Consider the following 24,980-nt stretch of genomic DNA (forward strand, 5'->3'; position numbering starts at 1 on the left):
TTGAGACATGCATTGAATATTTTAGTTAGAAGAGGAATGATACTCTCTGGAAGTTTTTTGAGGCACCTTCGGTTGATGCCATCAGGTCCGGGAGCGCTGTTTTTGCCGATTTGGCAAAAGCTCTCCGTTTCCCTGTCGGTGAGGGGGTCCATGATAGGATCATAGACTGGAATGTAGTGGTTGAGAGTAACATTTACTATGTATTCTGTGTTGAATTTAAATATGCGATCAAAGTTCGGGTTATCTGGCGTTTGAAAATTGTTTTGAAGCGAATTTCTGAATGCTTCGGCTTTCCCTTCTGGGGAATTGACTATGTGATTGTTGACCAACAGATGGGATGGTTGAGATAGTTTTTGTTTTGTTAGGACTTTGAATTTTTGCCAGAATTTACCTCCGTCTCTGTAGTCCAGTTTTGAGGTAGCATCTTCCCACCGGCGAGCCGTTAGGACAGATATCTCCCTCTTTATCCTGGCACAGATCCGGTTGTATTCTGTTTTGATTAGTGGGTTTCTGTTGGCCTTGTATTGACGTAGAAGACGTCGTTTTTGTTGGATTTTGGCAATGATGTATTGTGGAAGTGCCGGTGATGTATAGGTTATTTGTTTGAGTGGAATTGCGTGCGTGATCGCCTCAGTGATGAGGTTCTCGATATCGGTTGCACTGGTGTCGATACTATCGTTAGTATCGAGTTCGCCTAACATAGGGAGATTTTGTGTGATGAAGTTTTGGAATTCAGTCCAGTTAGCGTGACGATAGTCTCTTATAGATCTTGGAGGGTTTGGTTGTTTTGGAATGAGTATGTCGGTGTCGACAAGAAGAGGTACGTGGTCTGACGTTATTGAATCGCCTATGTGGCATCTATCCCCGAACCGATCCAGAATGTTACTAGTAACTAGGATGTGGTCGACAATAGAGGCCCCATTGGCGTTCAAAAACGTGAATTCAGTGTTGGTGATTCTTGAAATGGGAAGGTCTAGTAGATAATCCGTGAGGCGGATGCCTTCTGGGTTTTGACGGTGATCACCAAACTGTGTGTGTCTACAATTTAGATCGCCCATCAACACAGCCTTGCCGAGCCTCGAAAAGTACTCTATCAAATGCCTGTTGAGTGGTTGATCCGGGTGTTTGTAGTAAGAGACTATCGTGAGGGTTTCGTTATTGGGGATATGCACGTCAATTGCCAGGAAGTCCACATCAGGTGGACGAAAATTTTGTGGGAATGTGTGTGTGTTGTGCGGTATTCCGTGTTTCACGAGAATACCATTCCCACGTGAAACCTGACAGCGGCTTCGATGGATGATCGAATATCCTGCGAAGTGTGGATCGTTTTTCGACAGAGTATCTGTGAGTGCGAGGATCTGGATGTTATGCTTCGACAGGATATTCTTGATGAGGGGTCTCTTTTTGGAGAGACCCTGACAGTTGACTGTGCCTAGGGTGAAATCCATAAAGGGAGGGTGTTTAGTGGTTGGAGCGGAATGTCACCGTGACATTGCTCCCGTACCCGTGGACCACTGTCGAGTGGTCGTAGACTTGGCTAATCAGATTAGCCGTGATTGCAGCGATATGTTCACGAAGTTCGGGCAACAAGTTAAGCAACAGAGCAGTCTGAATAGACAAGATGTTCTTTGTTTCTGTAGGGAGTTCGAAAGGGGGGAATGATCTTTCGATCGTAAGTGGCTGTATTTCGTGTTGGGCGGAGGGGATGGTGTGTCTTTGTGGACACTTGTTGGAGTATGCGGGGTGGTCACCGCCGCAATTCGGGCATTTGGGTTCCTGCTGTTTGGTGCAGGCGCTGGATTTGTGGTTGCCGCCGCAGTGGGGGCAGACGAATGCTTTTTGAGGGCATTCGTCGATGGAGTGTCCGTTTATGCAGCATTTGCTGCAATATTTTGGAGTGGGGATTGTAGGGTCGGAGCCATGAGGAAGTTCGGCATTGTAGATTTCGCCATCTAGAGTTATGCCTCGGCTCAATGCTGACGTGAATTTCTCCAAGGATTTGGTCACCACCTTGATCACTTTAGAGTCCTTGCCTGTTTTATAAGCTTTGACTCTCCACAGTCTTTCGACCGGGAATTGCTGTTCTGTGAGCAAGTCGGTGACCTCCTGCTCGGAGTAATCCACGTCGATTCCAGTAATGCAGAGGAGGTAGGTGGGCTCTTTGGCGGAAGTGTTAGCATTTCTGCTACGGCTGTGGACCGTAACCATGGTTTGGCCAGTTGCTGTGTGGATAGCTTTTTCAATATCCCCTGCATTTATCGGATTGAAAAGTCGAAGATGTGCGATTCCATGTGAGAGAACTTTGCAAGAGTGAATTTTGTTGGACAGGAGAGTGGTGGCATTTATTTGCCGAAAGAAGGTGCGTTTGTTACAAAGATCTTTTGGGAGATCTTTGATGAGATACTCGGACAGTGTAGGATCGTTTATGGCGTTAATGACGTTTTGGTTTCTGGCTTGGGTTTTGGGGCGTGGATTGGCTGCGGCATTGGCGTAAGACATTTGTCTTAGTTGTCTTCTTTGGAAGACGAAATCGTTGGGTTCAGGATTGTTTGAAGTGCTGATGGATGCTTGTTGTTGAGAAGAGGGTTGCTGTTGAGATGGTTGTTGTTGCGAATGTTGGGGTGCTTGTTTTGATGGTTGGGTTGGGATTTTTGGTATGGCACCATGTATATTCCGAGCGCTCTGACGCTGAGGACCAGCCTGTGCTGGTGTTCTTAGAGGCGGAAAATCGTTTGCATATCGCTGCAGAAGGGGGTTGGAGGCGTCGTCCCGCTCGATGCGAAGGTAGGCCTCGCGATACTTATCGCGGACGATTTGCATCTCCGCGCTAAGCGTCTCGAGGTCCAGCTCCGCCGTGAGACGGTTGTAGCCTCTGGATGGGGGTACAGTGCCTTCCTGTTGCAAGGAAGAGAACTGGTTGGCTGTAGTGGTGGCTGTAGTGGTGGTGGTGGTGGTGGCAACGCTTGTCGAGGTCGTCGTCCGAGGACGAAGCGACCGGGTGGAGCTGACGGACCTTACAGATGAAGGCATGACAAATGGGGGAGGATGCAAGTCTAGCGATCGGAGGGCACCTCAGCCTCAAGGTGTTCTGGGGGGTAAACCCCAGGGATAAAGGTGGCTTGTTCACCCCTCCGTGCTTTTCCGGCGTTAGACAGTGACTATAACTACCTGATGGGTGCAGTTTACCCTGCTGCTGGTGGGTCCCTCGTTGAAAGCCTTTTTCGCAGTTAGTTTGGCCCCCTTACTCGCACTTGTTCTTGTAACCGTGTGTGAACACTAGGTAGAGTTCGGGGCGAGCGAACTCGCTCGAGCCCACGGCCAGAGTATTCCTCTGAAACCCCGCAATCCGTCTACCTTTTTGGTTTACACGGCCAAGCGTCGTTGGTTTTTCACTCTGGTTCCAAACTAATAGCTTAGGGCTAACCGTGCGCCGCTTCTTCAGCACTTGGTGCTCTCAGGCTTCTCGCTGTTCGTCGGTAAGAGTGGGGTGTGCTAGCAGTGACCTTACTCTTCGACGTCCGGGACGAGAATGTGAACTTGTACACCATTTTTTTCGTTTTTTATAGGCTACACTTTTGCTAAAAATATTTTTTTCGATAAAATATTTACTTTTTGAGTTATTTCGGAAAAACGGTCTGAAAACGTAGTTTTTTGTCAAAAAATCAACATTTTAAATTGCGAATAACTCAAAAAGTATTGACTTACGTAAAAAACTTTATAGAACAAAAGTTGTTTAAAATAAGTCAATTTATCCATTTCCGGCCTTATTTTAAACATGCGTTTTTCACACCTTGAGAAGGGGTAAATGTCATCCCCCAAGTAAAAGCAACCAACGGCACAAATTCATCTTTAAAGTGGAGGGTAAGTAGAACGTAAATCCAAATTTTCATGCAATTCCGAGTTGCCCCTGGAAATTACACTCCAAAATGGTAATTTATTGGACTATAGTGTTAAAATAGTGTTACTGTAAATAAATTAAAATAAGCGTAAAGAAAAGCTAAATTTGATAGATGTGAAATTATTATAAAATTACGTAATACTATGCTCTGTTTTTAAACCAGGAAGAGTAATTCAAATTTACCGCGCCGTATTGCTTGTTTGTAATTGATCGAACCGTAGGCAAGTTTACTCCACTGTTATGAAATTTTGATACTAGTGAAATTTATTAAATTTTGACACTATTGGCATATCTTAGGTTAATTAAATTATATCAGCGATTTTTTGTGTTTTCTGCGTTATACCTTGAATTTTTAGATTTCGAGTATGCTTTTATATAAAAAACAGTTGTTTTTAGAACTCTTTAGCGACGTATCATGTAATCATATGCCTTCAGCACGACATCGAGAGAGATAACCGTTGGCGCTCCAGCGTTCGCGCAACACGATACCCCACTCATTTCCACTTCTCCGAAGTATTCGAGGACGAGAGCTTATTTAAGACAAGCAAGGAGTACTGAACCAAGGAGAACTCAAAACGGCAGATATGCAATGTATTAAATTGGAACTTTGCCGAGGTGGGCGCGCTTCGTATTGAAGAGGCGTTTCGCCGGAACCGTATCCGCAGTGAGCGGTAGTAGCCATCTCCGATCTGGAGACGATGGATAGGCGACTGTGTGTCGCTGTTTGATTGTTATCGCATTGGATTGAAATGTGATAAGCTACGAGTCTGAATGTGTAGATAGATTGATTCCGTGTAGCGTGATTGCTATTGTACATATTGTGTTGTGTATTGTATCATTCTAATATTGTTATTATGTTTTAATATTCGGTTAGCGGCCCAACTAAACGTGCGCGATGCAAATGAAATCCGTAGGCTAAAACGTCTACTGCCATCCGATCTATCTATATCACACAGATTTTAGTTTAGTTTTTTAAGGCAAATTATTCTAAGATCATACCAACAATGTTTAACTTAGGTTTAGATATATTTAAAAGAGATTATTCATTGGAATAAGACCCTACATGTCATCAGCTTCATTGTCAGAAAAACGCTTATTGCCTAATAGGCAGATTGCAGATCTCTCAAGGAGTTAATAAAAAAATGTTTTGATGGCAGTAATAAGTATAATGTTATTTTTTCTTTACAGAAGATATAATTATATTTTATTTTACTTATTTTAAACTGTATATAATTATCTTAAATATATTTTTCTACAACCCTGTTAAAAATGCAATTTTTAGCACTCCATAGGAGCATTAAAATGCTACTTTAAAGCACTAGTGCTTTAAAAATTTTCAGGCACTGCAGTTAAAAGTGAATTGTCAAATTGTGAAACGTCAAAATATTTATATTTCATTTATTAACAATAATATTAATAATACCTACAACTTGCGCAATTTGAAAAAGGTGGTTTAAAAGGTTTTTTAAAATTTAATTTAAACTGTATTATTGCATTTTTAACACGTTTGTAGAAAAAAACTATTAACATTTGTTAGAATATACAACAATAAAAGTAAGATGTTATTCTATAGTTGTTATGATTTACGTATTGACAGTATAGTTTTGTAACAGTTTTGATGTAATGCCAAGAAAAATATAAAAATGGAATGTCAGTCAAATTCAAGTAAAAGTTTTTGTAGATATTGTCCTGTAATAGGGCATTTCATTCAGTCATTTGTTTCGAGCTTTTGTCACATGTCGTATAATCCGTATATACAGTAAGGCAACGTTTTATGCGGTGGATACGTTCTACAGAAAAGCGCATAAAAAAAATCACATAAAAAAAGACTTTACTTGCATTGAAAAAGTAGGGATACGTTCCGTAGTTTTATAAAATCGCATAAAATGGTGGACGTTTGTCCATCAAAAATTGTATGTGTTTGATGTTTTTTTCTCCATTAGGTCAAATAAAATCTTAAAGAAAGAATTAAAAACGCAGACTAACGATATTGAAATTGCAAAAACCTCTTCTAATGAAACATAAAACTTTATGACACTTAATTAAATGTTTCAATCCAGAAATCAAAATGTGCTGTTTATTATACTGCAACTTGAAATCAGCAACATTTACGCCCGGTTTCATAAATTCATAATCAACTTAAAGTGAACATTAACTAAAGTTCACTTTAACGTTGACATTTGCCCATATGAGTTGCATTGATAAAGGTACCAACTTAAAATTTAAAGTCCACTTTAACTGATTATGAAACCGAGCGTTAAACTCTTAAATACTTAAACATTTAAATTTAATTTCAAAAGAATTACAGGTTATACCTTTCAATGCGAAACTCAGATTGATGTAATAGCTACCTGCTACATCATGGAACAAGGGGAATACCCGAATTGCAAACCCTCAGATTAATGACATCTGTATGGGAATAGTTAATATTAATTATTCTAGTTATTAATAATAGAAATTTTTGGATGAAATACAAATCGCATACAAAAATCCGCATAAAAAGAGACCTTAATGTATTAATATTATACACAGATTATACAACACATGACAGAAGCTCGAAACAAACGACAATCGATGAAAAGCCCTATTGAGAATGAATAAGTTATAATTGTTGATAAATAAGACGTTTGTAGAAAAAATATTGTATGATATACGTGTTAATAAGTACATTTTTCAGGCACTCATGTGAATTGCAGAATTCGCTTCGCTCATTCTGCAAACCTTCACATGCGTGCCTTAAAATTGTACTTTTAACACTAATATCATAAATAACTATGACTTTGTTTTTAACCTGTGTTTTAGTGAGTCTGTCGTCCTGAAAGAACTACCCGTCACAATCAGAATAATATAATATTTATGAATTAACGTCGAGGACTGACATGATCAACCAAAAAAGGACATATATGTATTTGGTGATTTTTCTAGTGACTTTCTTGGGTGTGAATCTGTCTTTTTAGTTTACTCTTCCTGGTTTAAAAACAAAGTATAACAAATACCTCGCCTGTACAGAATATACAAAAAATAAAGTATTTTCAATAATATTATTTATTTATTTACTAATTATACGTAATACTACCATAATATTACTAATTACTCATAGATTTTATTTTTGTGCATGTGAAGTAAATAATTAAATCACCTTTTTCATTTTAGAAGCTTTAGTTGTCGGAATGACAACAACGGGTGCAGCTCGTCTTAATACTTCATTAAAAGCTCTAAGAAGTCCAATAGTGATAGTAGAAGAAGCTGCCGAAGTGTTAGAATCCCATATAATAACTGCTCTTACACCACATTGTCAACATTTAATTTTAATAGGTGATCATCAGCAGTTAAAACCTAGTACAGCTAGTTATCATATAGAAACAAAGTATAAATTAAATATAAGTCTTTTCCAAAGAATGGTTGACAATAACGTGGAATGTCATACATTGAATATACAGCATAGAATGAGACCCGAAATTGCCAATTTGATTAGACCTGCCATTTATCCAGTTCTACATGATCACGAATCGGTACGTGATAGACCAAAAATTATAGGAATTGAACATACACTATTTTTTATTGATCACGAACACGCAGAAACCTCGTGTAATGATAACAGCAAGAAAAATGTACACGAATCTCAATTTTTAATGCATTTGGCAAAGCATTTGGTCTTAAATGGTTATGAGGCGGAGAATATTGTTATTTTAGCTGCTTACTTGGGACAAATGCTTGAAATGCAACGTGAACGCAGAATTCATAGGTACGTACTAATATAAATCTGTGGCTTGGTTCTAAAAGGGCCAATATCAAATTTTTGTTTTTTTGTATAGCTTTCTTTTGAATTTAATATTGATCAAACAAAATGCAAAAAATTGAAATTGGCCATTTTAACACCAAGTCACATAATGTGGCTTAATGCTAAGAGGGCCAGTATCAATTTTTTGCATTTTGTTTGGTCAATATTAAATTCAAAAGAAAGCTGTACAAAAAACAAAAAATTGACATTGGTCCTTTTAGAACCAAGCCACAGAAATATTGAACTATAAAATTTATATAGTGAATGACTATAAAATACTCTGTCGAGTCCAGAGACAACTTTTCTGTTTCGGAAAATTTTCGGGAAGGGGGCGTTTCGTAAATCGAGCTTTCTAAACTTTGGTGCATCTGACAACTGGAGTACCCTTAAAATTTGTCGGACAATATTACCAGCTAATTGGTGAGGGTATAAATTTTATGTCGCTTTATGATGCTTGCGCCCTCTCTCCCTATGGGGCGCACTATGGAAGCTGACGATTTTTTGCAGGATTTCTCCACTTGTTGGATGCGCCAAAGTTTAGAAACCTCTATATTTACGAAATGCCCCCCTTTCGAAATGTGTATGTTCAGAGTATTGACAGGAGAGGTTAGGTAGGTTGTGTTATTTTGTTTTTATCATGGGAATTATTCTACCTCGTTATTATTATAGGAAATTATTATTCACATACACTCACAGGCACAAAATTCCGCCACCCAAAATTTTTGATTAAGTTTGACAATCTTCTTATTTGTACTCCGATTTTCAAGATTCTTGCATCAGTTTGTAGGTACATGTATTGATGTTGTTTGTTATTATTCCGGTAACAAAAATTTTTTGCTTAGTAGGCATTATACGGGGGTGAATGGAAGAGGTGTATTTTCTCCTAATTTTAATAAATTCTGTGAAAAAAAGAAGGGCTTATTATGATTATTACTCCTTTTGTATTATCCTGGAGGTACCACTAAGGTTTTGGTTTTTGACTTATCCGAATATCTCTTTTCTTGTAAGAGCTATAAATAAAAGTAAACCCTCTATTTTACGAGTCCATCAGTGTTTTTATTTACAAAAAATGGTACAGCTCTTACAAGAAAAGAGATATTCGGATAATTCAAAAAACAAAAAATTTAGTGATGCCTCCGGGATAATATGACAGGACTATGAAACAAAATCAGCTGTTGTATTTTTCCACAGAATTTTTTAAAATTAGGAGAAAATACAATGCTTTCATTCACACCTGTATAATGCCATGCAAGCAAAATTTTTGTGTTACCGGAATAATACCAAAACGATATAAATACATGTACCTACAAACTGGTGCAAGAATCTTGAAAATCGGAGCACAAATAATAAAGTTCTAAATTGTCAAACTTAATCAAAAATTTTGGGTGGCGGAATTTTGTGCCGGTGAGTGTAGTTTCAAAAGTTATGCAACACCTAAAATTATGCTCATTTTCATAGTTGATTTTTTCGTGAACAGATTAACGGATTCCGCTAATTTTTATTATATTAGATTTTTCTTTGGTATTTACACAGTTGGGCAAAGGTTTACCCGAACTTCTTTTTGTACTTATACCGGGTTGAAGAGAAGAAATGTTTTTTTATGTTAAGTTTGAGACACCCGGTAGGGAGGACAAGGTACAAGTGTGGGTATACATCGAAATCGTATTGTAGGTATAATATATATGTTTTGTGAACATTTTGTTTTCTGAATGTCCCTGATACCTTTAGAAACAAAGAAAATACACGGTTTTGTTCTTTATGTGTTTTAACTATAACAAAAGTTTGAACATTCATCGAAGTTATGTTATTCATTTATGTTTGTTATGTATCTAATAAAGAAACTAGATGGTTTTACTCTTTAATATGTGTTTTAACTGACGACATGCGATACGTGAGGAGGCCATGTCTTAGCATACACTAAGATGAGATTATTTCCCATATATATAGTGCGAAAGGACTAAAGTGTTCAAAGAAAGAAAGTCTGTGCAATGTACCTGTCACTATTTAAAGAGCCTCCACGTAGACACCAAATCCATACTTACTCTCAAATAAATTCCACCCAAAACATCACAGAGCATCCGTTAAACAATCTCGTCTCTCTTATGTTGCGCTGTGCATACCGCTCACTTGGTCGACTAATAACTCTTAAGGTGTCGGCCAGAATTGTTAACATTATGTGCCTTTTTGTATTTAAAGATTTGTTATAGTCGGTTCGCTAAACCCAAGACACAACCGGCTAGTGATTTTAGTCGGGAATTTTTTTGTTTTTGGACAATTTTCCCAAAATTGGCAAAATTACTAACTATTTAGTAATTATTAACTATTTAGTAATTATTTTTGTAGCCAATACTATAACTATTGACTATAACTGTTATTTTTTTATTGTTGATTATGATTTGTTTCGGTTAAAACACGTCATGTTGAAGAATAAAACCGTCTAATTTCTAAGAATATCAGGGTTTTCAAAAAACAAAATGTTCACAAAACATACGACTATAACATCATTTTGATGTCTACCCACCCTTGTAGTTTTTCCTCCCTACAGGGTATCTCAAACACATAAAAACATTTCTGACATTTCAAAAAAGAAGTTTGAGTAAACCTTTGTCCAACTGTGTAAATACCAAAGAAAAATCTATAATAATAAAAAAAAGCTGAACCCTTTAATATGTTACACTTATAATAATTTATTCTGTTGCAGTGATTTATTAGAAAATGTTAGAATTGCTGTTTTGGATAATTATCAAGGAGAAGAAAGCGACATTGTGCTACTATCATTGGTAAGAAGTAATAAAGAAAACAAAATTGGATTTTTAAGGACAGAAAACAGAGTCTGCGTGGCTTTATCTAGAGCCAGAAATGGATTTTACATAATGGGAAATATGATACAGTTGCGTGAAAATAGTGAGGTATATATTTAAATTATAACTAAATTGGCATTTTCGTTTAGTCATATCATATATTTCCATTTTAATACTTGAATTTGTTTTAGTTTATTTGCTTGGTATAAATATGAATATTCAAATATTGTTTGAAAATAGATAGTTATAGGTCTGTTCACTCTGTTGGACACTTGGTTCACTACAGTGGCGGATCCAGGCTAGGGTGATTGGGGCGATCGACCCCCCTCTCAAACCAAGTTATATATAAAGATTATAAAAACATTAATTTATTGTTCATAGAAATTTAGCTAATCGGACCCCCCTCTTGATGATACTGGATCCGCCACTGGTTCAGTAGTAATCTAAAAGCTTGATTTACATTTAGCAAGTTTACAGGCTGAAAGTATTTGCGGCCACTTAACTTGGCATGTGTAAACAACAGGAAAGTGCACTTGCTAGCACTTTATTGTTGCTTATATTGTCCTTTTCATGATCATTTTTCAGTGCGTAACAAATAATAGGAAAAAGGGTAAGTCCGTGATAATACACATTTATGACATTTATTCTAACATGGCATTTTAGTTAAATCTGACAGTTGTCACATTTTATTTTCAATTTGGAATAAAAACAAATCAAATGTGTTTCTTGCATTTATAAAATGGTATTTTCTTTAATTTGTACAGTCTTATAAATTATACAGATTATATTTGTAATATTATTATCTAATTAAAAAAAAAATTTTTTATTATGGCGCCATCTATCGACAACTAGAATAATCACCGAACTAGAAATAATTACCGAAGTAATCACCGACGTGCCTTTTTTTCTGTCATATACAATTTAATACGTTAGAAAGAAATCGAAAAACTGTGACGCACTGAAAGGTGATGATGAGAAAAAGAAAACGTGGTAAGTTTAGTGGCCGCAAGTCAGTAAACTTGCCAAATGTAAATGAAGCTTTAGTACATGAAAACAGTCCGATTAATATTATTGACGACAAAAATGTATATTTATGTTAATTATAAGATCTGAAAAAAGTTGAACTGCCGGCGATTTTGCACTCCACTCTCCGACTGTTCAGCATGCTATCTTATAAGCTAACCATATAATACAGTATGGTACAAATGAAAGGAATAAATTCTTCGTTATTTCGTAAACCGGCGACTTAGAGAAAAATCTCGAAACAAGTCGATTTTTATTTTTAAATTGTAATATTTTGGCATATATATATATATATATATATATATATATATATATATATATATATATATATATATATATATATGGATGTCATCCATCTGGGTGTGATGACGTAATGGATAATTTTTTAATGAGAATAGGGGTCGTGTGCTAGCTCATTTGAAAGGTTATTCATTCTTCTATTCAGTAATGTAAACAATGCAAACACAGGGTGTCCAAAATTTTTTTTAATTAAATTAATTGAAAAAAAAAGAAGAATGTCTGTAATTTATTAATTTCAAAATACATTTTACTGTTGCCAGAAAACAAAAAAAAAAACGTTTAATTCAAAAATAAACATTGCTTTTCACTTACATTAAATGTACAAACTTCCAAGAGGCAGGTTGCTAGCGGGAGCTGGCTTGATCTTTGAATTTAAGCCAAAAGCAATGTTTATTTGTGAAATAAACATTTTTCTGATTTCTGAGAGCAGTAAAATTTATTTTAAATACCTGTATAAATATTACGTTATTGTTTATATTACTGAATAGAGAATTGAATAACCTTTCAAATGAGCTAGCAGACGACCCCTATTCCTATTTTAATCATCGATTACGTCGTCACGCCCAGATGGATGACGTCATTAGTATAATATATTATATTATGATCGTGTTATTGGGGAGCCGTCTCTCGCCGTCTGTATTTGTCGTCATTTGGCTTATGTGGTCAATCCATTCTACTCTTCTGTTTCTTACCCAGTTATAATAGCTCATTCCCATAGTGTCTTACTATTGATTTTTCGAAGAGTTTTCATATATGGTGTTTCTAGATATATTTTTCTCCTCTCTGTGTCAGGTAGTCAGGTTATATCTGACATTTTGTAAATTCTGCCTTTCCTTTCCTTACGGATTTTTTTATTTCTCCATACCATTTAATTCAAACAACCTGCGGCTCTGTTTGCTCTATTCATTTGATTTCCAATTTCTGTTTCGAGCTTTCTGTAGCTAGATAGTGTGATGCCTAGATATTTAAACCCCATCACTTGTTCTATTATCTGACATTACAGCTCTAATTTACAACTTATTGGATTAGCTGTTTTAACCATGCATTTTGTCTTTTTTGGGGACATTATTATATTAACTTTTCTGGCGTATATTTTCTCATAATATGTATTGAACTGGTGCAGCATACGTTGTAAATCATCTTCACTTTGAGAGATTAGTATTGCATCGTCTGCATAACATATTATGTATTTTAAGTTGATTTTCTTCCATTTGGTTTCCTTTTTTAGTTCTTTACTTTTTTATTATTTCATCCATGATCAGGTTGAACAATAAAGGACTCTGGGAATCCCCTGTCTTCTCTCATTGCCAGCTTCAATTGGGTCAGTTAGTTCATCTTCTACTTTTACTTTTATTGTGTTGTTCTGGTAGATATTGTCGATCTTTTTAATTATTCCTAGAGGTACCTATCTTGAATACAACAAATGGATAATGTCCTTTAATTTGACCCTATGAAATGTCTTCTTAAGGTCCATGAAACATAAATATGCCGGTTTGTTGTATTCTAATGATTTCTCTTGAACTTACCTCATTATAAATATAGCGCTGCATGATGTTCCCAACCTAAAACCTTGTTGTTCTTCTGCTAATGTTATTATTTCATTCAGTTTGTTTGTTATCACTTTGGCTGTTAATTTTAATGTTGTGTTAAATAAGTAAATTCATCTGTAATTTTCCGGGTTCGATTTGTCTCTTTTTTTGAAGAGAGGCATTGGGATGCTTTATCTCCATCTTCTTGTGGTTTTCTGTTTTGTTCTATTATTTTTTGGATTCGCTTTAATAGTTGGTTCAGGTATTTGAATTGTCGGCCTTAAATATACATGTTCTTCTAGATTCTGAGTCGTATATGTATGTGTTCGTCGTCGTTACTTCTCACTTTTGTCTTGGGCATGTTAATTTCCAGGCGAATATTTTCCAAATCGGCATTTAGTTGTTCTAAAATATCTCTCAATTCAAAGATACTGCCACTTACTAATATGATACCATCAGCAAATAGGAGATGAGTCAAATGGGAGCCGTCAATTTTTATGCCTCTAGTTTCCCACTGTAACGATTTAAAGATATTTTCCAGCGCCAGGGACAACCACTTTGGAGCTATAGTATCTTCTGAAAGTACACCTTCATTTATTTTAACTCTTATCTGTTTTCATATCCTCATATATTTAACACGTTTGACATTTTCTTATATTATTGTTTAATAAATTTGTATACCTAGAATCTATTATATGCTTCTTTTCATGAGCATTTTTCAGTGCGTCACAAATGATAGAAAAAAAAATGTAAGTCCGTGATAATATACATTTTAGTGACATGACATCTTAGTTAAATCTGACAGTTGTCAAATTTTATTTGCAATTTGGCATAAAAATAAATCAATTGTGTTTATTGCATTTATAAAATGGTATTTTCTTTGATTTGTATAATCTTTTAAATTGTTCAGATTATATTCGTAGATATATAATTCGCAAAATATTTTATTTTCGATTATAGCGCCATCTATTGACAACTAGAATAAATGTTATAAATGTCATCGACGAAATGTAATCACCGACGTGCGTTTTTTTCTGCCACATACAATTTAATGCGTTAGAAAGAAATCGAAAAACTGTGACGCACTGAAAGATCCTCATGAGAAAAAGTATATAGTCTGTTCGCTAAACTCAGACGCAACTTTCTAGATATTTTAGTCGGTAATTTTGCCAATTTTAGTAAAATTGACAAAAAATAATTACTAAATAGTTAATAATCACTAAATAGTTAGTAATTTCGCCAATTTTTACAAAATTGGCAAAAAACAAAAAAAATATCGACTAAAATATGTAGCCAGTTGCGTCTGAGTTTAGCGAACAGACTATAGCATCGTTCATGGCTTGTAGGACGGCCCATGTTTCAACTGAATAGAATAGAATAGAAATATGCTTTATTGTCACCGAAAATTTTTACAATTTTATGGACAAAGCTTACATACAGTCAAAAGAAAAATAACATCAACAACAAATAACAACTACAATTTACTAAAATTAGATAAATCGTCAATATACAGTAAATATGATACAAAACCAAAGACAAAAACAATTAATTGCAAAATTTATATAAATTGCAAATTGAACATACTTACAACAAATAAAATACAACATTAGGAATTGACAGTTTAAGCTACTGCGTATGAAACCCAATTTTCTTAGTTATTCATTAAGAAATTCTTCTATTGAATAATATGGTCTTTTAGATAGATAGGAGAATTAACGTGCATTGAGAGACCATACGATTCAAATATGTTGACCAGGGACACTTGGGTAGCACAAGCAGCAGCATAATCAATGTTAAAGTCACCGCATAGAATTTTTCTGCTTTTATGAGGCAGGTCATCTAACAAATTTAGCAGGTTCTGAAAAAATTGTTCCACTGTAGAGTCAGGTGATCTATAAATGCAAATAATGTAAAGATTAAGATTTTTATTATAATCTAAGGAAAACTCAAAGACGGATTCACTTAACAAAAAGTCATATTTTGTTACCAGAGAAAAATCATTATTTCTAGAGAGAATTAAGGTGCCTCCGTGAGCCGAACTTGGACGATCATACCTGGCAATTGTGGTATATTTTTCTACAAAAAAATGCTCGTTGACTTCAAGCCTTCAAGCTTCTGTAACCGCAACTATCGGGGGAAATCCTAATTCCTCCAGAAACAAAAATAATTCATCAGTTTTATTTCTTATAGAACGAATATTAATCAGAACCATGCCAAAGTTGTCATCACTAAAATAATTTGAGGTCTCTAGACTCTCAGAACACGTCGTGTTGTTTAAAAATTTCGCTTTGGAGAGCCAGTGGAATAATAACTTCGGTGACATTCCCTTGACTTTTCTAGGTGTATAATTCTTTCCGAACTGAGATAGGACCTATAAGCGGCAAGATCAGCTTCCACTTCAGCTGGACTCATTCCGTAGGCATGGTTAAATTCTAGAAGAACTTTTCGTAGTTCTTCGGTCTTAGTAGGTAGTCCTTCGGAAGCCAGAAAGAGTTTCACGCTGGTGTTGATGTATTCATCATAAAATACAGAAGAAGGCTGGTCGTGTAGAAAAGCAAGATGTAGTTTAATTGCTTTTAAGATATCCGGTTCCCTTAATCTTGCAAGAAGATATCGACTGTTCGAGTTATTAGTTAGCCTAACTCTTGGTGGTGTTAAGGGATCCAAATTTATGGATGGTTCCAGAGTATCTTTCGTAATAAAATTGATGTGGGAACGGAAAGGCTCTTTTGATTTGCAAACTGTGATGGCCAGCTTGTCTGTAAATATATTTGTGTTTTCAACTTAATTTTTATTGTTATTTATTGAATCGAACACTTTATAAAAATCAATGAATTCCAAGTGAAGAGTGGTATAGTATTCGGTGGGGTTTTCTATTAATTTAAAACGGGCTAGTTCCCGGGAGTTGGCTGTATACCATATAGTTAAATAATTTTTTAAATTAGTAGTCCAGTAGTTAGTAGTCCAGTAATAGTTATCCAGTGATAGTAATAGTGTCCAGTAATAGTTTCATCGGCTTTAAGTCGTTTCAATTTTACAATGTAAATTTCATATTAAATTCAATCACTGTTTTGTTCTGGGCATATTTAGCAAGTAAAATTGTAATGAGTTTCCTGAGGATGGGCTGATAGGTCCGAAAACGTTCTGAACATTTACGTAATCCATTTGGGTTTTTTAAAAATTTTAATTCTTAATCAAAATTATATACATATATTATGTAGCTTTTTACAGGCCTTTTAGGCCCAGAGCTTTGTTGTTCTTTTCCATGACAGCTGTTTTGTTCTTAGTAAATAATTCATGGCTCCCGCAGATCGATTGGTTTTACTTAACATGACATCAATTTCTTTTATTTCTTCACACTTGTTTGTCATCCTTGCTCCTAGATATACAAATTCGTCTATTTTCTCAAACATAAACTCTCCTAATTGTGTGCTTACATTGAACTTTGTCCCATCTCCCCTTTCTCTTCCTACTTTCATAACCTTGCTTTTATGCTTTTACCATTAGCTTGATGAGTCATGTTTTAAAGATATTTGGGATGTACCAAAAAATAGAAGAACAGCTTGGTGATACACAATTTGGATTCAGCAATAACCTTGGGACCAGAGAAGCACTATTTAGTATTCAGGTTATGGTACAGAGATGCAGAGATGTCGTACATCCGGTTTATATGTGTTTCATTGACTTTGAGAAGGGCTTTGAAGTAAAACATACTGAAATGATTGCCATTCTTCAGAAAGTGGATATTGATGATAAATATCTACGCATTATTAAAAATCTTTACTAGCATCAACGTGCAAACATCAGGATTGGCCGGGACACGTCTGAAGAACTTCAAATACAAAGAGGAGTGAGGCAGGGCTGCATTTTGTCCCCACTAATATTTAACATCTATTCTGAGTTTGTTTTCAATAAAGCAGTGGATAATGCTCAATGTGGTATCAAGATTAATTGCGTCAGTATTAATAATTTGAGATACGCGGATGAGACATTGTTCAAAGAACTTCAACATCTGATAAATAAGATTACCACAACGTGTGATGAATATGGACTCAAGCTAAACACCACAAAGACCAAGGTGATGGTTGTCACGTTGTCAGTAAGACGCAAATACAACCGGAAGTAGTAACAGCTTATGGTGAAGAATTAGAGTGAACTAACAGTATAACCAACCTTGGTTGTAATCTAAACAAGAACTGGGACATGAGCAAAAAAATTTGAATACGTATAGAGAAGGCCAGAGCTGCATCCTTTAAAATAAAGAAACTTTTATGTGGAAACAACATTAGTTTGAATCTGAAAATTAGATTAGTGAGATGTTATGTGTTCTCTACTCTTTTGTGCGTTGTCGAAGGTTGGGCTACGAATAAATTGGGTGGATAGAGTCCGTAACGAAGTTGTTTTGCACCGGATGGGAAAACTCACGGAAGTCGTCAGAACAGTTAAAAATCGAAAACTTAAATATTTTGGCCATGTTATGCGACACCCAGAGAGATATAATATACTCCGTTTAATAATACAAGGCAAGGTAGACGGAAGAAGTGAGCCAGGTCGAAGAAGAATGTCATGGCTTCTGAGAGAATGGTTTATCAGATCCTCTGCATCCCTTGTTGCTCGGGAACTACAGTAGGAAAAATGAAAGAATACCCATGAACGAACATATAAAACACGCTGTATTTTCCTGTCAACGTGTCACACAAAAAATTGGCCAGCACAAGAACATGTAATAATTATTATTACATGTACTTGCACCGGACAATTTTCTTTGTGACACGGTGACAGGAAAATACAGCGTGTTTTATATGTTCGTTCATGGGTATTCTTTCATTTTTCCGACTGTAGCTACCGTCAACAAAATTACTATAGCCACTTTGATAGCCAACGATCGATAATCGAGCACGTCACATGAAGAAGAAGAAGATATAATCAATTTCATTTTTGAAACTGCCATCAGGACTTCCTCACATCCATTTTAGCTGTTGTGAGTTTCTTAAAAAACGTGTTCAAACAGCACCTAGAAGTTCTCTTCCAACGTTTTCTGAATCAAACTCAAGGATGGTACTAAACGTGAGAAATTTGAACTAGGACTTCCGGTGTTAGAAATGCAACCGGAAGTACTCTTTTAAAGTCGCCGGAATAGTACAAGCGATATATTATTCGACGCGCCTTAGCAAGACGAGAACAAATAATATATATTTCCGGTTTCATGACTGTATATCCGACTGTCCGCGAATATAACTCATCCGTTATTAATACAGATATAATGACAAATGAGGTGTCTAATGAAAGACTATAACCCAAGGTTATACGACGTGTTCTGAGGGACTAGAATCCTCAAATTATTTTAGTGATAACAACTTTAGCATGGTTCTGATTAATATTCGTTCTATAAGATATAAAACTGATGAAATATTTCTATCTCTAGAGGAATTAGGGTTTCCTCCGATAGTTGCGGTTACTGAGCACTGGCTTGAAGTCAACGAGCCTTTTTTTGTAGAAAAATATTCCACTATTGCTAGGTACGATCGTCAAAGTTCAGCGCATGGAGGCACCCTGATTCTTTCTACAAGTAATGATTTTTCTCTGGTAACAAAATATGACTTTCTATTAAGTGAAGCATTCTTTGAGTTTTCCTTAGTTTACAGTAAGAACTTTAATCTTTATATTATTTGCATTTATAGATCACCTGACTCTTCCGTGGAACTATTTTTTCAGAACCTGCTTAATTTGTTAGATGACCTGCCCCATAAAAGCAGAAAAATTTTATGCGGGGACTTTAACATTAATTATGCTGCTGCTTGTGCTACACAAATATCCCTGGTCAACATATTTGAATCGTATGGTCTAACAATGCACATTGATTCTCCTACAAGGATTACAAAAACTTCATCTACCATAATTGATTATATTGTCTCAGATTTCTCACCCCGTGATGTCTGCTCTACAACTGTTAATGCGGGACTATCTGATCATGAAGCGGTTTATACGAAGTTTAACATCTTTAGCAAGCACTCTTCGAAAACTCAACGTTTAGGCAGGATTTTTTCCGCTCGGAATATTCGTAAATTCCAAAATTTATGCTTAACCTCTGAGTGGTCCTTTCCTTCTATGAACGTCGATAATAATTTCAGTGACTTTTTGAATAAGCTTGTCTGTATCTTCAATAAAGCATTTCCTTTAATCACAATTAAGCCAAAACATCACAAACCCTGGACTACCAAAGGTGTCCGCATATCAGCCAAAAATATGCGTTCACTACTGTACATCAAGAAATTTACTACCAACGTCTCTGTTACTGAATATATCACCAAGTACAGGGCGATCTATTTAAAACTTATAAAATCAGCTAAAAAATTGTACTATCAAAATCGTCTGAGAAGCTCTAAAAGTGTTGCAAAAGAAACTTGGTCCATAATAAACGATCTTCGTAATAAAACTCACACAGCTCAAACATTTTCCCTTCCAGACCCAGAAAATCTAAATGAATACTTTGTTAATGTGAGTAAAAATATAACATCAACTATTGTGTCACAACAAGATCCCATTTCCTATCTCCCTAATTCAGGAAAGGTCTCGAATTCATTCTTTATAAGACCGGTTGATAAATCTGAACTGATTCAGACAATCAAGAATATCAAAAGCAAATCTTCCTGTAGTACCGATGGACTATCCATAAAAATTTTCTCAAATCTCCCAGACAGTGTGTTGGGAGTCCTCATCTCTCTAATTAATGATTCTTTTGAGAAAGGTAAATTTCCAGAGTGCCTAAAGACGGCCATCATTATTCCTCTTCATAAGGGTGGTGAAAAATCAAATGCCTGCAATTATAGACCTATTGCATTACTACCGGTACTCTCCAAAATTATTGAGAGACTCATAAAAGCCCGACTTATTTATCGTCTAGTGAGAACAATAGTGGCGAAACTCGAAAATTTTTGAGTTAAGTCCATCAATCGACATCTAAATATGCCCTCTTTTATGTGCAATATCGGCTAACAATTATTTAATTTCCTTATTACTAGAGGGCGCCTACAAGTCTTTATGGTATTGTAAATTTGTCAAATATTTTGATGCATTAACGACGAAAGCACACCAAACTTTATATCAATACTGGCGAATTTGTAATTACGCCGTGCTTACATGTATTTGAAATATTAGATATTTTATTAAAGATAGTAGTACAATGTGCAATAGTGGCGAATGAGCACTTTTGTCTGTGTGGTAGTTTTTGCTTTTGTGTTTTTTTTTATAAAACTTCTTACAGAGAAACTCAGTTTCAATCGTTCTTAGGTACTTAGAAATAGCAAATCAAGAAAGCGTCTATCCACTTTGGATCAGTAATCAGTATTGTTTAATTCCACACTATCGAGAACCAATATTCATTTCTAAAAAGAAGTCTTAAAAAATAAATCAATTCCTTCTGCCCACAATCATTTCTTTAGTAGTTTGAAATACGAAACATACGTGAGTGAAATGATGAATTTAATTTTACTATTCATAGTTCTTTTGCTTACTTTTTATCTTTTATCATGTTTATCGTTTTCATAATTATTACTTAAGATCTTATTTTGTTATTTTTCTATTGTACTTTACTTCCATTTTGCGCATAACTGGTGTGTACAATAAAATATTTTATTTGATGCGTTTAATTTATTTTTAAAAGTAAATTTTTTAATTATTTAAAACAGAAACTAAACTGTTGTAGTATAGTAGTATAAAAGTATAGTGGCGAAACATCAAATTAAACATCTTCGATAATGCAATAATGGCGTAACGCAGAAAAAAAATCAAAAATAAATACAATATCCATCTTTTCTTCAAATAAAATTACTTCTACTAATTGGTTTACATTATCTAGAAAACACATTATTAGAAAAATTTTGCAGAATGATTACCTATAAGTCAGTTTACTGTTTAGCAGTTTCATCAAAACTTCAAATACAATTATCTCTAAATGTTCATTTTGAAGTTTCGTCACTATTGTTCTCACCAGGCGTTATGTCCTTTCTCGTTGATAACAATATTTTATCACAAAATCAGTTCGGCTTTTTAAATAATAAATGTACCACATATGCCATGTTTTCTGTACTACATGAGGTTTATCAAGCATTAAACAATAATCTGCACACTGCCACTGTTTTTTGTGATTATGCCAAAGCTTTTGATTGTGTGAATCACGACATTTTGATAAAAAAACTAGATTTCTACGGAATTCGAGGTATTTCTTCGAACTGGTTTCTTACTGGTATCTTACTTGGATAATAGGAAACAACTGGTTAGAGCAAATGATACAGACTCTAGTCTCAAAAATGTTGTATGTGGGGTACCACAAGGTTCAGTATTGGGTCCTCTACTTTTCCTTATCTTTATTAATGACATCACTAGCTTAACAATCGATGGAAAAGTTTTTCTTTTTGCTGATGATACCAGTATCACTTGGAGCAACTCAAATATCGCAACTCTTCATGCTACTATAACTTCTGATCTACTTACAATAAAATCTTGGTCCGATTCAAATTTACTCTCTTTTAATGTAGATAAAACAGTAGCATTGTCCTATAAAGGAGCTCTTCAACCCTTACCTCTTCATAACAGCCAGATCAGTATCGTTGATTCTGTAAAGTTTCTTGGTATTTTTTTAGGTAGCAATCTGAAATGGTCCCTTCATATTGATGTGTTAAGCAAGAAACTATCCTCAGCTTGCTTTGCAATAAGATCTGTTTCAAAGGAAATGAATTTAGCCTCTTCCAAAATAACATATTTTTTTTTTGTTCGAGTCACATTTTCGATATGGTCTCCCTTTTTGGGGTTCTGGTACGGCTGCCCAATCTGATGTTATTTTTAAATTACAAAAAAGAGCAATAAGATATCTGTTTGGCCTCAGAAGAACAGCACATTGCAGAAGCTACTTCAAAGATCACAGGATTCTAACACTACCTTCTTTATATATTTTAGAAACTGTTTGCTTAATTCGTAAACATCTACATGTCTTTCCAGCAAGACCTAGACATGACTATTCCACCAGAAATTCTACCTTTGACATCTATTTACCGATCCCGTCCAGTGAGTTAGTAAAGAAATCTATATTATATTCTGCAAAAAAACTTTACAACCATCTCCCTCTACAACTTAAATCTGGCAACATCTTTCCCCAAGTTCCGTAAAATGACTAAAGCCTATTTATCTGAAAGACCATATTATTCAACAGCAGAGTTTCTTAACCAATAACTAAGAAAGTACAGTATTCTTATTTATAAGTATAATCTTAATCTATATTTGAGTGTCATATGCAGCAGCTTAACTTAACTTATTAAATTTCTTAAGGTAGATTATGCAATTTGCAAATTTTTTTTTTTATTTTGCAATAGATTGTTACTGTTTTTTTTTGTTTATCTTCATTATTTTTATTTATGTAGACGATTTATATCATTTTAGTAAATTGTATTTGTTATTTGTTATTGTTCTTATTTATGATTCTTGTAAGCTTTGTCTATAAAATTGTTAAATTTTTCATGACAATAAAGCATATTTCTATTCTAAGGATAGTATTAAATATGAGAAATTTGACCTCTGACTTCCGGTTTTACAGTTGCGACCGGAAGTAACGTTTTAAAGTCACCGAAATATTATAAGCGTTATATTATTCGACGTACCTTAGCAGGATGAGAACAAATGATGGGAACTTTTAATTTTTATATCTTTTCCGGTTAAAAAGTACTGACCGGAGGTGTCATATTATAGTCGCAGAAAAATAGTTCATGTGACATTTCAATCGAAGCGTATTGAAAAGTCACATGAGAAAAGATTTCACTCAAAATTAGTGAAATCGTATATCAATCGACGCAAAGTTACACGAAGAGTTCAAATATCGACTTCCGGTTCTACTTTCGATCACTTTGGATGAAAACCTAGGACTTCGAAGTCCAATTACTAAGTTATGATTTTTTAATACCGGTTGTCCACTTATATTTCCCCCCATTTTAACTGCCTATAACTTCTAAACGACTCAAGATAGAAATATGTGGTTTTCGCTGAAATGTTTTATTTTAGTAAAAGTTTTGTTTGAATGGATTGAATTTTTTACATCGTTTTTAAATAAAAAATGGCGGATTTTTGAAAAAAAAAACGTTGACTTTTTTTATTGAAATACCCAGTATATTTTTTTTGTAAATTGAAAGAACGGTCATTTACCTATCCAGCGATATAAAGTTTTTTAAAATCACTTGTCTAATGACTGAGCAATTAATTTTTAAAATGAGAGATGCAATGTGGAGATCCCATAACATAATATCAATTTGCTTAGTTATGTTATTTAGTTATGTGATATCCACGTTGCACCTCTCGTTTTAAAAATTAATTACTGAGTCATTTGACAACCGATTTTAAAAAACGTTATATCGCTTCGCTGGATAGATGAATGACCGTTCTTTCAATTTACAAAAAAATATACTGGGTGTTAAACACCTGGGCGAATCCAACATAGACACAGAACTAGAAATCACAAAAGAAGAAATATGGAATAACATACGTAAATTAAAAAACAGAAAAGCACCAGGACCCGATGGGATACCAAATGAACTCCTGAAATACGGAGGAGAAACCTTAATCGAAAACATAGAGATCTTCTTTCAAGAAATAATATATGTAGCCAGCGTGTACCAGACCAGTGGAGGACGAGTATAACAATACCTATACACAAGAGAGGAAACAGCAAAGACCCTAGCAACTACCGTACCATCACCTTGCTGAGCACAACTATTAAACTCTTAACAAAAATACTTGCCAATAAAATAAATGAAGAATACACAATTAGTGAGGAACAACAAGGTTTTCGGAAAAATAGGTCCACAATAGACGCCATATTCATAGCCAGACAAATTGCTGAGAAAGCACTGGAATATAATAAACCTGCATTTATGTGCTTTATAGATCTGACTAAGGCCTTCGATTGTGTAAGATTGGAAGATGTGCTAAGATTGCTAAAGGAGAAAAATCAGCCCAACAAGATGATAAGGATAATTAAAGACATTAATACGAAGAACAAAACCAGAAAAGTCGAGAATAAACTAACATCGGAAGTAGAAATCAACTCGGGAATCAGACAAGGGGATAGCTTGAGCCCATTGCTTTTTAATTTAGTCATGGACAAAATCACAGAAAACATTAAAGGTACTGGAAAAGGATATAAGATGGCGGAAAAACAAATAAAAATCCTCTGTTATGATGACGACGCAATCTTAATCTCCGATAACGAGGATAACCTACAGCGAATGGCACAAACTTTCAATACAGTGGCGAAGAACTACAACATGAAAATATCAACAGCCAAGACAAAATCCCTGGTAGTGTCAAGGGAACCCATAAGATGCAAATTAGTAATTAACAACGAACTAATTGAACAAGTCTCGAGATTCCAATATCTGGGAATCGAAATATGTAGTTATGGAATGTTAAAGAGAGCGTCCGAAAGCAAGCAAATAAAGCCAATTACGTGTCAGGATGTCTGAGGGATGTCATCTGGAGAAACAAAGATATGAGGCTGGAAGGGAAAATACGCATATATAAATCATGTGTAAGACCGATCATGACGTACGCGATAGAAACAATATGTGACACAGCAGAAACCAAGAGGATACTGCGAACATCAG

General features: G+C 35.0%; 1 protein-coding gene across 2 annotated transcripts in view; it reads left to right on the top strand.

Annotated features, from left to right (window-relative positions):
- LOC126884457 (NFX1-type zinc finger-containing protein 1-like) overlaps positions 1-24,980 on the top strand; it is a 297,539-nt gene that overhangs the window by 151,501 nt on the left and 121,058 nt on the right. For both annotated transcript variants that reach the window (XM_050650391.1, XM_050650392.1), the window contains exons 9-10: positions 7,052-7,643; positions 10,381-10,588. In XM_050650391.1, the coding sequence (XP_050506348.1) occupies positions 7,052-7,643; positions 10,381-10,588 (800 nt within the window). The remainder of the gene's footprint in view (positions 1-7,051; positions 7,644-10,380; positions 10,589-24,980) is intronic.

Source organism: Diabrotica virgifera, chromosome 5, assembly GCF_917563875.1.
Source record: "Diabrotica virgifera virgifera chromosome 5, PGI_DIABVI_V3a".
In the NCBI taxonomy this organism is placed as follows: Eukaryota; Metazoa; Arthropoda; class Insecta; order Coleoptera; family Chrysomelidae; genus Diabrotica; species Diabrotica virgifera.